General features: G+C 54.5%; 1 protein-coding gene across 1 annotated transcript in view; it reads left to right on the forward strand.

The window, feature by feature from the left end:
- Window positions 1-14,264, forward strand: part of MEGF11 (multiple EGF like domains 11) — a 273,906-nt gene that overhangs the window by 53,264 nt on the left and 206,378 nt on the right. Inside the window, exon 4 of the mRNA XM_027773823.1 lies at window positions 793-885. Within this exon, the coding sequence (XP_027629624.1) occupies window positions 793-885 (93 nt within the window). The remainder of the gene's footprint in view (window positions 1-792; window positions 886-14,264) is intronic.

Raw genomic sequence — 14,264 nt, forward strand, 5'->3', positions numbered from 1 at the left:
GGTATGGCCATGCCGCAATCCCTTCTCCATTCTCCTCTCAGGATCTTGGGCACGCACACACACACACCCGGCGTGAGTTTAAGCCACTGGGTCCCGGACTCGAACTGCAGTCGGCTACATGGGAGTCCAGTGACATAGCCATTAAGCTAACTGTTGGTCCCTGAATGTTCATTCTTATAAAAAAAAATTTTGCTGGAAGGCTAGTGTACTTACAAGGGAGGGAGGGGAAGAGAGAGAGAGAGAGAAAGAGAGAAATTACCCCCCTCTTGGGATATGTATGATCCTGCCACAATCCCTTCTCCGTCTCTCCCTCCTCTCAGGACTTTGGGCACACGCATAGCATAATTTCCAAGTAAATGAGTCCATGACTTGAACTGTGGACGATCCTGTGGGAGTCCAGCACCTTAACCTCCAGCTACCTGCTTCTCTCTGCCCCTGAGCCCAGTGTGTTTTTCAAGCCACTGGGTCTAGGACTCGAACCACACCGTAGACTATGTGGGACCCAGCCGCTTTAACCACCATACCACTAGCTGGCCTGGAAATAGACTTGAAAAGCTGCTGAGGCCACCATTTCTTGGGCTTGGGCTTGGGCTTCACTGTAGGATGAAACGTGTTCTCGTAGGGTCTATTTCAGAGTTCATTAAAGGACTCAGGTCAGGAGACGCTTGATTCCCCCGAGCCAGTCATGCGTCTGAGCAGCCTGGGGTCCGGGGAGTTGGGACAAGCTGGGCTCTGCCCTTGCCCGGTTGGCTGGTCTCACTGTTCTGCCTCTTCCCCCTCTGTGCCCCTCAGCCCTGTGTACGGAGGAGTGTGTGCACGGCCGCTGCGTCTCCCCGGACACCTGCCACTGTGAGCCCGGCTGGGGAGGGCCTGACTGCTCCAGCGGTGAGTCTGGGTCTTCGAGATTGGGCCCCTGGTTCTGCATGCTCAGGGTGGGCTGGGGTGGCTCGGGAGGGGTTGTCTGCGCCCGCATGGGTACCGGGGAGGTGCTGTTTCTACAGTTACCACACAGAGGACTCGAGGGGTCAGGGGTGATGGTTTGTGGGGTCTATGGCAGTGTCCTGTATTGTGTGTCTAGGAAGTTGCGGGCCACCTGTGCAACGCTGACTTTTGACGAAACGCCTCTAGAGATGGCCTTTGAGAGTTGAAGTGGAATTGAAAGGCCTCTCAAGGATTCAGACCCAGGAGGTCACCATGGTCTAGGCCTGGTCCTTGGCTTTGCTAGGGCACCCTGTGGGTGCCCACAGAGGCTCAAGGGGCCGATCCATGGGACCAGTGGGTACTGGGATAGCCCTGCGTTTCCAAAAGTGGCAAACAGGACCTTCACAGGGCGGTCACTGTCTTCTCTGCAGGCAGATGGTCGTGTTCTCCTGGGAAGCCTTCCTGGTGAGCATGGAGCCAGGTGGAGGCACTTAGGGATGACTCAGTGGCCCACAATGGGTCACTTGCTGCTGGAGTATGACGCTGAGAGCAGCTTGAGGGCCTGGGTCCCTGAGTGGTCTCCTGGCAGCTGCTCGGGAATTCTGGCCAAGAGCCCAGCTGAAGACGAGACCGTCCCCTCTGGTTTGTTTTCCCAAATGTTCGCACATGACCCTCCCTCCGAAGGCACAGTCTGCGTCAGTGCTTGGTTAACGCGACGGGCTTACTTGACTAGTGTGGAAGCACAGCTTTCTTGTTGCTCAGAGCTGGGGTAGAGCGTCTGATATGGGGACTTGAGTGGGTAACAAGCTGAGCTGATCTGTCAGGGCTGAGCCTCACCATGCGCCATGGGAAGCCACTCCTTGTTCCCTGTCCCATCCGAGTGTGCTGGTCACAAAAGCTTGGTGGGGGCAGGGGCAGTTGCCAGGTCCACACCGGCCCAGTGTGGTGCTCCTGCCTACTCTCGCTGCTGCGGGAGAAGCGTCCAGTTACGGTCCTTCTCCCGTAAGCCCTTGAGTGGAGTCTTCGTGGCTACTGAGCGAATGGGAATGGGCCAGCCAAAGCAGGGCTACTGGGTGTGCGGTTTTGTTTTGAGCCTGGTACGGCGTCTTGGCCAGGGAGTCCAGGAGACTCTTTGGGGTACCCCAGGGACTGTCTCCAATGCCCTGGGGCCTCTGGTGGCCATAGTGGTCTCTTCCTTCTGCCTGTTGTGCTGCTTTGAAGTGGCCCATGGCAGAGAAACGGGGCTAGGCAATGAAAAGGAGAGCCACAGCACGGGTCAGTTAGAGGGTTGTGTTTAGCGGGTCTCCCAGGGACTTGAACCACAGGAAACGTATCGAGTGAAACATCTGAAAGCTTCTCCCCAGTCCGTGTTTTGTTTTGAACAGCTTTGCTCCCAGTGCGTCTTTGATGAAGAAATATCTAACTCAGATTAGGTGGACCCTGCTGGTTTGGGTCTGCTTCCTGCTGCGGGATTAGAACGGAGAGGGTACCCTTCTTGGTTCAGCCCAAGTGCTGGGGGCTGGGCCTGCATACATTGGCATGCTAGCGTGTTAAGTGCTCACTAAGTAGATGCCCAGGACTCATGCGGGCCCTGGAGGGCCTTTCAGACATGGTCTGTGCCTTCTCAGGGTTTCAAGTCTCATGGAAGAGAAGAATGGTGGCAACTGATGAACAGGATGGGCAGTGTAGACCATTCCTGCCCCTAGAGTGAGTTTGCCAGTACACAAGGAAACACCTGTTACTTCACGGAACGACCCTGGGCTCTTTCAGCCCCCAGTTCAGTGTCAGACTTGGTGCTGAGCAACCCACAGCTGTTTCCCCGCATGGAGTGAAGGGCCGCCACCCGGGGCCTACTCCAAGGCACGCCCCACCAAACCCACAGCAAGTCCTAACGTAGATTCCAAGCCTGTTTCGAAGGACAGCAGCATGAATTAAGGGACTTCATAACTCACACTTTCAGTGTCATTTAGAGCCCTGTCTAGATGCCCTGCAGAGAGCTTTCTAACTCGGAATCCTTCCGGTGACAAGGGGCTCACCACCTCCTGTGGAAGCACATTCTGACCCCTGGGACGTTTTCCCTGTATCCAGAGAAAATCTGTCTCTCATGGGTGCTGGTTGGGAGCCACAGAGGTCAGGGATGGATCACTGTGGACCTCCTCCCGAGGAGCCACTGGACAAGGCTCCAGAGTACGTGCAGAGACGTCACCCCAGAACAGTTGGCGTGCCACACAGAGTAGTAGCCACGGAGGCTTCGTAGGAGAAACCAGTTCCTCTCCAGGGGCAGCCCTTCAGTGCCGTAGGGTCTTAGGAGGCCGGGGCCACAGGAAGGGGTGTCTCTGGAAATCTCTTAATAGGGTCTATACATGTGACTTGCTTGCAGAGAAGCTTTTATTTTTTTTTTAATTGAAAGCATCATTATTGCTTTTTTCTCTGTAATTTTATGATCATATCTATTTATGTTTAAAAAATATCAAACTGCACCAATAGACAAGAAAGGGCTAAACACCCCCAGCCCTGAGATGACCGCAGTGGCATTCGGGTGCCTGTGCTCCCCATCATTTCCACACGTCTCCACATCCCGTGGTCTGGATATGATCTCCGTTACCCAGAGCCACCGTCTGTGCTAGTCTATAACTCGCTTTTTAAGTTCAACTTTAAATCATGCCCTTCTTTCCTTGTCAATAAACATGAATCTCTCTGTACATTTTTAATAGTGTTATAGACTTTCATTATATGGATTTTCAAAGGTATTTAACCAGTCCCTTGCTGATGGGCATTTACGTCATTCCTGATTTTTTTTATTTTTTTAGGTTTTACTATAGAGCATGTGCACTCCCAGACAAAGAGAGATAGTGAGAGGAAAAGTGAGGAATCACTCCCAAGAGGGAAAGGCTGTGCCACAATCCCATCTCCTCTACTCTCCTAGGATTTGGGGCTTGCACACACACTCACCAGGTGTGAGTTTTAAGCCACCAGGTCCGGGGCTCACACCATGGTCGGCCATATGGGAGTCCAGCACCTTAATCACCGTACCGTCTCTGGCCCCTGTCGTTTCTGATTTTTCACTAGTATGGGCCCATCATCCTTTGAGATCCTCGGGGCCTATTGGGTTCAGAATTTAGGTATTTTTCAGGTTAGTAAGTATGTGGTGACTCTGTCATGTGACAGGATACCTCGTGGGGTCTGGGCAGCACCCTGAGTGAGAATGACGTGGCCGAAGGGGCACGTGACTGCTCACATCCACAAACAAGGACAGTCTGTAACCTCAGGTCGCATGCAGAACTGGCGTGGGATTTCAGAGCTGAACTTTACAAACACTGTGGGGCGTGCTGCCTAGAGCTGCTTGGATTCTGGGCATGTGGCCGAGGGCCTTGTAATCGTGCTGTCTGGGTTCTTTCCATGCGTGGATCTCTGGCTGTTTGTCCCAGTTTTTTTCTTGGGACAAATTCCTGGAAGTGGCAGGGAGGGTTATAAAGATTCATCATCCTCCTCCCTGCCCCCGGCCTGCCCTCTGTCGCTGCCAAGGAATTTATGTCTTCAATGATCATGAAGGGGACGAATCTATTGATAGTACTGGGGGGGGAGGGAGACTTTTCATTCTTCTATAAAAGAACAAAAGCTATGACCCCATAGCTTAATTTCTTTAAGGCCTGCACTAATTTCTTTCTGCTCCATAAAGGAAGTGAGGAGATGTTGATTTGCCTGGTGGGCACACACGCCAGCTACCGTGGGTAATTCTGAGCTGTTCAGTGGACCAGTCTGAGGAAATGGACTGGCTGCATGCTTGCTCATAAACCTCCATCCCATATAATAATGAAGAGTAAAAGGATGAAATGTCAGTTTATACTGAATAAAGACGGCAGAGTGACTCTTATTAAATTGCACTAATCTCACAAGTGGAGATAAAAAGAAAGAAGTTTTCCTATATTGAATATCTAGCTTTTTAAAGTAATTAGGAATATTAAAGCACTGACAATGATTGAGGTAGAAACATTATTCATAACTTTTATTTCCGCACTGGGCAATGATCCAGTGTATTTCATTTATGAGGTTTCAGTGGTAAGGAAAAGGACGTGAGCCAATTCCTAAATTAAATATGCCCTGTTAACTTTTATAAATGGTACCTAAGAATTCACTTGGAAATTTAAGCTTTCATTGTATTATTTAATTATTGTATTTCCTGGGTCCTGCTTCTCTGCCGACCATCCCATGGTGCTTTGCAGTTTGGGTTCTGGGCTGGAGGGTGGCATTTGGTCTCAGGTCTCCCCAGAAGAGCTGGGGTGGAGATGAGAGAGAAACTGCATCCCCCCCTCCACCTCCCCCCCGTTTCCATATTCTTAGAGTCCACCCCACGAGTATATTCACGTGAATAGAAGTACAGGGTGCACTTTCTGTACATTTTTCATAGTTTCATAGACTTCCATTGTGTGGATTTTCAAAGATATTTAACCTGTCCCTTGCTGATGGGCATTTAGGTCATTTCTGATTTTTTTAGGTTTTACTATAGGGCATGTGTACTCACTGGGCAAAGAGAGATAGCGAGAGGATAAGTGAGGAATCACTCCCAAGAGGGAAAGGCTGTGCCACAATCCCATCTCCTCCATTCTCCTCCTGGGATTTCGGGCATGCACACACACTCGCCTGGCCTCGTACACACTGTCCTACTGTCTGGCAACACCCTACCCCCCACCCCGCAGGTGCTGGGCACAAGCGGGACAGAGCAGGCATGAGTAATGACGGCAGAAGGAACCATGTTGGGCCACCCCCAACTTCTGTAGCTTCTGCCAAGTTCAGTGCGTTCTTATCTTGAATGCTGTGTGGGACCCCTGGGTGACTGGGCCTTAAGCTCTCTTTGCAAATTAAAATAAACCCTTGATCAGCTTAGAAATATCCCCACATTCCTAACCTAGCCTGGGACCCAGGCCGGTGCTTCTCAAAATGACGTATGTATTTGCTAGAGATTTCACTGTTTTAATTGTGGTAAAATAGATATAACATAAAATTCCCGTCTTAACCAGTTTCAAGTGCACAGTTCTGTGACACTGCTGCACTCAGCACCATTCATTCCCAGAACTTCCTTTTACCTTCCCAGCCGAAACTCCGCCCCCTTTAAACACTCAGTTCTCGCTCACCCCTCCCACAGCCCCTGGCCATCCCCGTGCTGCCTTCTGTCTGTACGAATTGGACTATTCCATACTTCATGTGGATGAAATCACACGGTATTATTTATCCTTTTGTGACGGGTTTATTTCACCTAGCTTAATGTCCTCAAGGTTCCCCCCTGGTGCAGCATGTAAAACACCTTCCTTTTTCAGGCTGAATGGTATTTCATTGGATGTAGATGCCACATTTTGCTTATCATTCCTCTGCTGGTGGGTACTTGGGACACTCAGTTGCCCTCACCTTGGCTATTGTGAACAATGCTGCCCTGAACATGGGTGTACAAACTCCTTTGAGGGTCAGCCAGTGGAGTGGTGGTTACAGAAGCTGGATCTCATATGGCTGACCGTGTGGCTCAAATCCTGGACCCGGTGACTTGAAAAACAAGCCAGGCATGTGTGCATGCCCAAAATCCCAAGAGGAGAAGGGAAGAGAAGGGACTACAGCATGGCCATCCCCTCTGGGGTGCTTTCTCACATTCTCTCTTTCTCTCTCTCTGGTGAACACACACACCCTATAGCAAATTAAACAGCAACGACAGCAAATAGCTGTTCGCGTCTTTGCTTCCATTTTTTGAGGGTTTTTACCCTCAAGTGGAATTGCTGGGTCATATGGTAATTCTGTTGATCAATTTTTTGAGGAATAGCCATGTCGTTTTCTTTCCTTTTGTTTTCTTTCTTTTTGATTGTCAGAGGGTGTGTGTATTCAGCAAGGAGAGAGAAAAAGAGTGAGCCAGAGAGCCCCAACCAGGTGTGGTCACCCTCAGTCTCCTCTTCCAGTCCTCCCTCCCCTAAGGATTTTGGACGTGCACGCACAGGAGCCCAGAATGCTTTCAGGACAGTAGGGCTGGGACTTAAATCAAGGTCAGCCATGTGAGATTTGTCTCCCTTACCCACTGAGCTATGGGGCCAACTTGCCATGTAGTTTTCCATAGACGCGGAACCATTTTCCATGCTTACCAGCAATGCATGAGGAGCCCAGTTTCTCCACATCTTCCCCAACACTTAGTATCTGGGTTTTAAATATATGTATAATGGCTATCCTGATAGGCGAAATGGTATCTCGCTGTGTTTTTTATTTGCATTTCTCTAGTCATTAGTGATGTTGATGATCTTTTAATGTACTCATTGGCTATTTGTATAACTCCTTTGGAGAACTGCCTATTTAAGGTCTTTGCCCATTTTTCATATATTCTAGATATTAAACCCTTACTGGATAAATGATTCACAAATATTTCCTCTTATTTTGTGGGTTCCTATTCATTCTGTTGATAGTATCCTTGGATGCATATGTTTTTTTTTTTGAAGTCCAATTCAACTATTATTTTTATTATTGTTGTTGCATGTGCTTTTACTGTCATATTTAAGAACTTATTGCCAAATTCAGTGTCATTAAGCTTTTCTTCTGTGGTTTCTTCTAAGAGTTTAATAGTTTTTAGCTGTTATATTTATGTCTTTCATTAATTTTGAGTCAATTTTTCTATATGGTCTAAGGTGAGAGTCCAACTTTTTTTTGCACACGACTATCCACTTTTCCCAACACCATTGTTTGAAAAGACTTTGGCTAGAGATTCTCCAAGCTACAGAAGTTTGTTTTTTTCTTCTCAAGACTTAAATTATTTTTTTCTTTTTAATTTGCTATAGGGCACATATGCTCACCAGAAAGAGACAGAGACAGAGAAAGAGAGAGAAGTGAGAAAGCAAGCTGCCAGATCCAGGACTTGAACTGCAGTCGGCCATGTAGGAGTCTAGCTCCTTAACCACCATGCCACCTGCTGGCCAGGAAGCTGTAGAGATTTAATTTTTCATTATGACATGGCACGTTATTACTTGATAATGTAAACATTGTTCCTTACATTGGAACAAATAGTAGACTAATTATGAGACGAAATGTACAATTGACATTTATTGGAAAAACAAAAATGTGAACTTGTAGGGCCTCTGCGGGGCTGTGCCCCAGGCCTTCCCTGGGGGCAGGACTATTTTCGGCATGAACAGTGAGAACCGGTGGAAAAGGCAGGAAGGCTCTAGTCACAGTTAGCTCTCCCAGGGCTGGCGATGGTCTGCAGTGGGGGTTCAGAGAGGGATCAGGGTGAAGTCCTTTCTGCATCTGCGTTCTAGGGGTTCTGTCTTCCGTTCAGCATGCTGGGCCATCTGCGGGTTCCCCACTCTCTGTGCCTGGACTCCTTGACACCAGGTTGGCAGAGGGCTCTGCCCAGCCCGCACTGCCTCACCTGGGTGTCCCCAGGGTCTCTGCACCCTTCCTCGATGCTCAGTACTGAGTTGTATGACCCCGCCATTGCTGTGGCTGCGGCCTCCTGTCTCCGAGCTCTTTCTCAGCCTTTTGCGTAGCCACATATTCCTGAGGTGGCGTGCTGGTGGAGTGCTAGGGTGTGTCGTTGGGATCCCAGGACCTAACTTGGAGTCACTGCGCTCGCACACAACCTAACTTGAAACCTTTCAGCCAGGAGCTGGGAGGAACCTCGGCGATGGTCCCGTCTGCTCCTTCCCTTTTACAGACAGGCAAACTGACTCCCGAACTGGGAGCAAGTCGCCTCATGCCACCCAGGCAAAGCTGTAACCTGACCCTGGTCTCCTTCCTTCTCCTGCCTTCTGTCCTCAGGCTGCTCTGCAAGATCAGGGCTGGAGTCCTTTTAGAGGCGACAGGTCCTGTTAGACCAGTGCACACAGGCCAGGTTGTATCAGGTTTGGTGTAGGTGACCGAAGGTTTTGGAGCCGCCTAGGCCCTCCTCTGCCCAGGTTCGGAGGCAGATCCATGCTACAGACCAGTCAGGACACGAAGTAGCCAGGGGGTTCAACCCTGCCATCCTCTTGACTTGGAAAGGACATGGGCAGGGTCCTGGGAAGGGCCCTGGCACACTCCCACGTGAGCGTGGCAGCATCGCAGCCTGGCAGCACAGGGCACTGACACGGACCTCACGCCGGCCTGGAGCAGGGGCAGCTGGGAGCCAGTGGGTCTGCCACCTAGGTCTGCTGGGAAGGGCCGCGCCGAAGCTTGGGGCTGCTCGGACAGCGGGTACAGAGAGCAGCCCGGGGAGTGGGAGAGGGACTGGAGGAGAGAAGAAGAACGCAGGCCCTGAGCCCCGAGGAGGGGGTGACTGGGAGTGGAGCTCCCACTGGGTCAGGCGCTTCACTTACTCCGCCTGGGTTAGGATGCCCGCAGCCCGGGGTGGGTGTGCGCGTCATCCCATGTCACACACAAAGCAATGAAAGCTCGGGAAGGGGAGGAACTCCGACACTCACCCAACACGCCGTGGGTCTGGGTTAGATCCAGAGCCGTGCTCTCCCTGAGGCTCCAGGCTGCCTGGGAAGGGCGCGAGTTCTTAGCTGGGGCTGCCAGAGCGGGATGCCGTAGTCGGGGGCTCACACAGCAGACGCTCATTCCCCACTGTCTGGAGGCACGAGGTCCGAGAGCAGGTGCTGCCGACTGCAGTCCCCGAGGGCCTGTGCTGCGCGGTGGTGGCCCCGCGGTGTCCTCGCCAGGTGTGGGGCAGAGCACACCTGTGGTCAGGGGTTTGTTTTCTTTTTAGTCCCCATGGCGAACAGCTGAGCACCGCAGAGGGATCTGTGTAAAGGCTTATTTGGCTCAGGGGGTTGGCGGTCTGAGGTCTGAGGTCTGAGGTCAAGGGCCACACCCCGTGTGGGCTTTCCTGTGGGTGAGAATTCCACGCAGGGTCCTGGGGTGGTGCAGGGCGTCACGTGGTGCGAGGACAGGAGCGAGCGTGCCTGTGTCGTGCGTGTGTCCCCCTCCTCACAGAGACACCAGAACTCAGTCATGAGGGCCCCACCCTGACCACCTCATTCCATCCTGATCACCTCCCAAAGGCCCACCCACCCCTGCCCACCCCACCGGGATTAGGGCTTCAGTGTAGGAACTGGAGGGGGGACACAGACATTCCACCCGAAGCAGAAGCCCTTTGCGATAACACACGGGAAGGCTGGCTTCCAGTTCCACCTCTGCCTGGGTGACCCGGGAGAAGCCTTTGCCCTTCTATCAAACGGGGAGGTTAGCATGGATATTCCAGCTCAAAACCCTATGCTGTTTCTAGGGAGTCAAAGTCTAGGACAAGCTCACCTAGTCCAGGGCCCTGGTGACCTTCCCACTGACCCCTGGTGCAGGGAGTCTCGGCCCACCCTCACAGATGGCCTCCCTGCCACTCTCCTGCTCTTCGTCCCTAGGCCTGGAGAGGAGTGGGCAGGAGGACAACTGCGGGTCAGGGGCGGCCTGGTGACTCACATCCCGCCTCCCTGCCCAGGCGGGGGCACCCAGCAAGCCCACGGTTGCCCAGGTCAAGACTGGTGTCCCTGGGAGGAGGGCGCGGGGGCCGCCTTGCCGGGTGGGAGGCTGCACGCAGCTCTCTGTCGGGTGGCTTTTCCCCTACCCGGCGCCGGCTGTCAAGGTAAAGCAACTTCAGACGAAGCACCACAAAGCAATTACTCCCGCTGTTCCTCGCCCACGCTCTGCCCAGCCCGAGGCCCTCGCAGACCAGCCTGGGCCGCCTTCTGCCGGCATCTGTGTGCCCGGGGGCCTCTCCGGAACAGTGGGCTCCATGTCAGCACCATGCATGGGGCTGCAGCCACTGTGACGGGGACAGACGGAAGCTGAGGATGCAGGGCAAATGCGTTCTCAAGTCCGCGCTCCAGTGGAGCTGCTACTCACCCCAGAATCCTGGTTTTCAACCAAGAAGCAGTCAGAGCGAGGACCGCCGGCCTTGTGGACTCAAGGTCTCAGGCTGGAGTTCCTCAATGCACGTGTGCTGAGCCCTTCCCAGAAGCTCGGAGCACTGCCATGGTCCGGGCTGCGGCTCAGGGCTGAAGAGGGCCTCGCCCCGTCCTCATAGTAGCGCCACCACAGAGGGGTAGGAAGGTGAGCTGGAAGGAGAGACAGGCCCTGGTTTCAGGGAGGGCTCCTGGTGGCTCAGGAAAGCCACCGTCAAGGACATCGCGTGCTATGATCCTAGGAGAAACTGAGGCGCAGAGAGGTTAGGCTGTGGCCTGGGGTGCGTCTGAGCCAGATTCGTCTGACACTACAAGGCCAGTGACCTCGGCCGTGAGGAGCCTGTGAAGGGGGTTGGGAGCCCCAGCCCAGCCCCCATCTTCCAGACGGCCCCGCCGAGCGATGCTCTAGAAGCACTGAGGCTTGTCCCCTCCCTCCCCGGCATCCTCTTCCAAATGTGCCTCCCATGGGAAAGAAGGGTGTCCTGGCCTTAGGGGGGACGAGGACGAAGATAAGATGGTGTTGGGAGCAGCATGTGGAGACCCCAGAACCCAGGACAGGAGGCGACTGGTTCCCCCTACCCCCCTCTCTCCCCACGGACCAGGTCATATTCTTGTGATGACACCCCAGGAAAGACCTTCCGAGAGCCCTCGGCTGCCCCAGGGACTCTCAGGCCGGCTCCATCCCTGGCCCCACCCGTCACAGGCCTCAGGAGGCCAGCTGGGCAGAGGGCAGTCGGGGCTCCATGCTCACCTCCTCAGGAGAGGCCGCTGCCCAGGGCTCAGCCTTCCCCTCTGTCCTGTGCCCCTTGGACCAGGGGAGAGGCTGGGACCAGGGCAGGGGGAGGCAGGCCCTGCACACAGGGCCTCTCCCGAAAGTCGTCTTTGCACTGGGAAAGCCCGAAGCTGGGTGGCCTGGAGTGGTGTGAGCTGCGTGTCGGAGGGAGTGTCATCGTGGGGAGGCACACTCTGCCCAGCCCGGCCATCTGCTCCCTGAGAACAAATTAATGAATAAGGGACGTGCAGCGAGTCTAGGGACTGCGGCGGGGGAGGAAGGTGGGAGGCCACCCAGAACGTGTGACCGAAAAGAACAGCGTGGCAGGAGCCTGGGTGGCCTGGAGTGGTGTGAGCTGCGTGTCGGAGGGAGTGTCATCGTGGGGAGGCACACTCTGCCCAGCCCGGCCATCTGCTCCCTGAGAACAAATTAATGAATAAGGGACGTGCAGCGAGTCTAGGGACTGCGGCGGGGGAGGAAGGTGGGAGGCCACCCAGAACGTGTGACCGAAAAGAACAGCATGGCAGGAGCCGGGCTGGCCGTGGCTTATGGGGCTGGCACCCTGAGCCGACACCCCTCCCGGCCCCACGCGGCATGAAAAGGGCACCGCCTCCCCCACACACAGGCAGCCTGCTCTTCCAGGAGCTCCGGGGACGCCTTCTCAGGAGGGAATCACCAGCATGCCCTTGGCCCAGGGGACAGCTCTGACAGGGAGGGAGGGAGGCCGAGGAGCCTGGCCGTGGCAGGAGGCCCTGCCCCCGAGGAGTTGGGGTCAGCTCAGTCAGGCTGTCCCTCCCGGATGCCGGTGCTGCTGCCGAGGGACAGCTGGCCATCTGGCTTCACCCTCCCACAGCCACTGCGCCAGGATCAGGACTCCTGTTTTGTAGCTGAGGAAGCCGGGTCCAGGGAGTCATTCTCCAGGACCCCTGGCTGCCCCGACGTAGGGCTCAGGTTTCTTCCAGGATGCAGGGCTGCGGCAGGTGGCACTGAGGCTGGCAAGGAGGAAGTGGCTCTCCGAGCACGTATCCAGCACCTTCTCTGCACTCTGCCCCATAGTAATTCTTTAGTTTTAGCCCACCTTTCACGTGGGGAAACAGAGCGTCCAGGGGGTTCAGTACCACCCCACAGGTACACGGCTGGTAAGTCGCAGAGCCAGGATTTGAACCCTTGCAGTCTGTCCAGAGATCACACTGGAAACTTGTCTACAGAACTGTCTGCCTTTTCTCCCCACATGTGACCCTCCACACTCGGTGTGGGTCACCCCTGCCGAGACCCCTTCACCAACTCTCAATTATAGCAGCCTCTTCCCTGCCTGCTGGGAAGCACCCAAGCTCAGGGCCCTGTAAATCTGACGCTTGCCTGTTTCAGCCTCATCTCCCATCATCTCCACCCCACCTCTCCCTTCTGCCCACAGGGATCCTTTACCCACTGACCCACTGCCCTTTTGCCGTCAAAACCCAGCTCAGATGCCCCCTCCTCTGAGAAGCCTTCCTGGTTCTCAGTCCTGACTGTGCATGTGGCATGTAGTCCTTGCCACCCTGATGATGCTCTTTGGACTCTCTGTTCCTGCCTGTCACCCTGTCCCCTGAGACCGTCTCTGTGTCAGGGCCTGGCTCTTTCTGTCCTGGGACCCCTCATGCTGCCTGGCACAGGGTGGGCTCCAGCGCGTGGTCAAGTCCGGTAGATTTGCTGACCTGTTCAAGCACACCTTTGGTCCCCCCCGGATGATGCCCGAGAGGTGGGACTGGGACTGGGGAGCCTGGGGCGGGACTCTGGGCGGGTGCTCAGAGAGCTCACACCAGGTCAGGTGATCTTCCAAAGCTTCTCACCGACCAGGGGAGGCCAGACATATGCCTGGGGTGTGCCATTGAGGCCTGGAGTCAAACCGGTCCTTCAGAGGAAACAGATCCTGTCTCGGGTGGGGCCGGGGGGGGAGATTCCAGGAACCAGAGCTCAGACAGGGTGGACATGACGTTTCCTGGTCAGATGTGAACAGAGAGGGCTGCAGGCAGGCACAATCAGAGTGTCAAGCTGTGAGCAGGTCGGCGTGGCTGAGCGGAGGGTGCCGGAGGAGTCTGCGTCAGGTGGGACTGGTGTGCCCGGCCAGGTGGTACAGGGGTCACACCAGCAGCCCAAGAAGCATGCGCTTTATTCCGGGGGCCCTGGGGAGCCCCTGAAGGCTCATTTTGTATCAGCTGAACCTCATTGTTCCTGGTGGGAATAACCTCCTGACTCCTCCCAAGTAATCAGACCAGATCTGGACCTAGACATGGAAAGGAGGGGATGCTGGGGGCCCTGATCTGCCCTCTCCGGGCCAGCTGGGCCATGCTTTCCCTCCCTGTCCCCTGCTGGAGACAGATAGAGAGCATATGGCAGGAATATGGCAGGATCTCTTGGCATTGGGCAGGAGGCAGATTGGAATGGGGGGGGGACTGCTATAATTAAGAGTTGGTGAATGGATCTCGGCAGGGGCGACCCATAGAGGCCAGGTTGGATGTGTCCTGGCCTGACACCGTTGTGCCCACCTACTTCCCTGGCTGGCCATGGGAGGCAGACCTGGTGGTTAGTGGGATGCCCTCGTTCAGCCTTACAGCCCCCAGCGTCTCAGCCTCCCAGCCACCTCGCAGGGACAGCCTAGCCCCCTCCCAAGTGCTCAGATCCCAGAGACCACA

Source organism: Tupaia chinensis, unplaced genomic scaffold (genome assembly GCF_000334495.1).
Source record: "Tupaia chinensis unplaced genomic scaffold, TupChi_1.0 Scaffold000377_2, whole genome shotgun sequence".
Classification (NCBI taxonomy): Eukaryota; Metazoa; Chordata; class Mammalia; order Scandentia; family Tupaiidae; genus Tupaia; species Tupaia belangeri.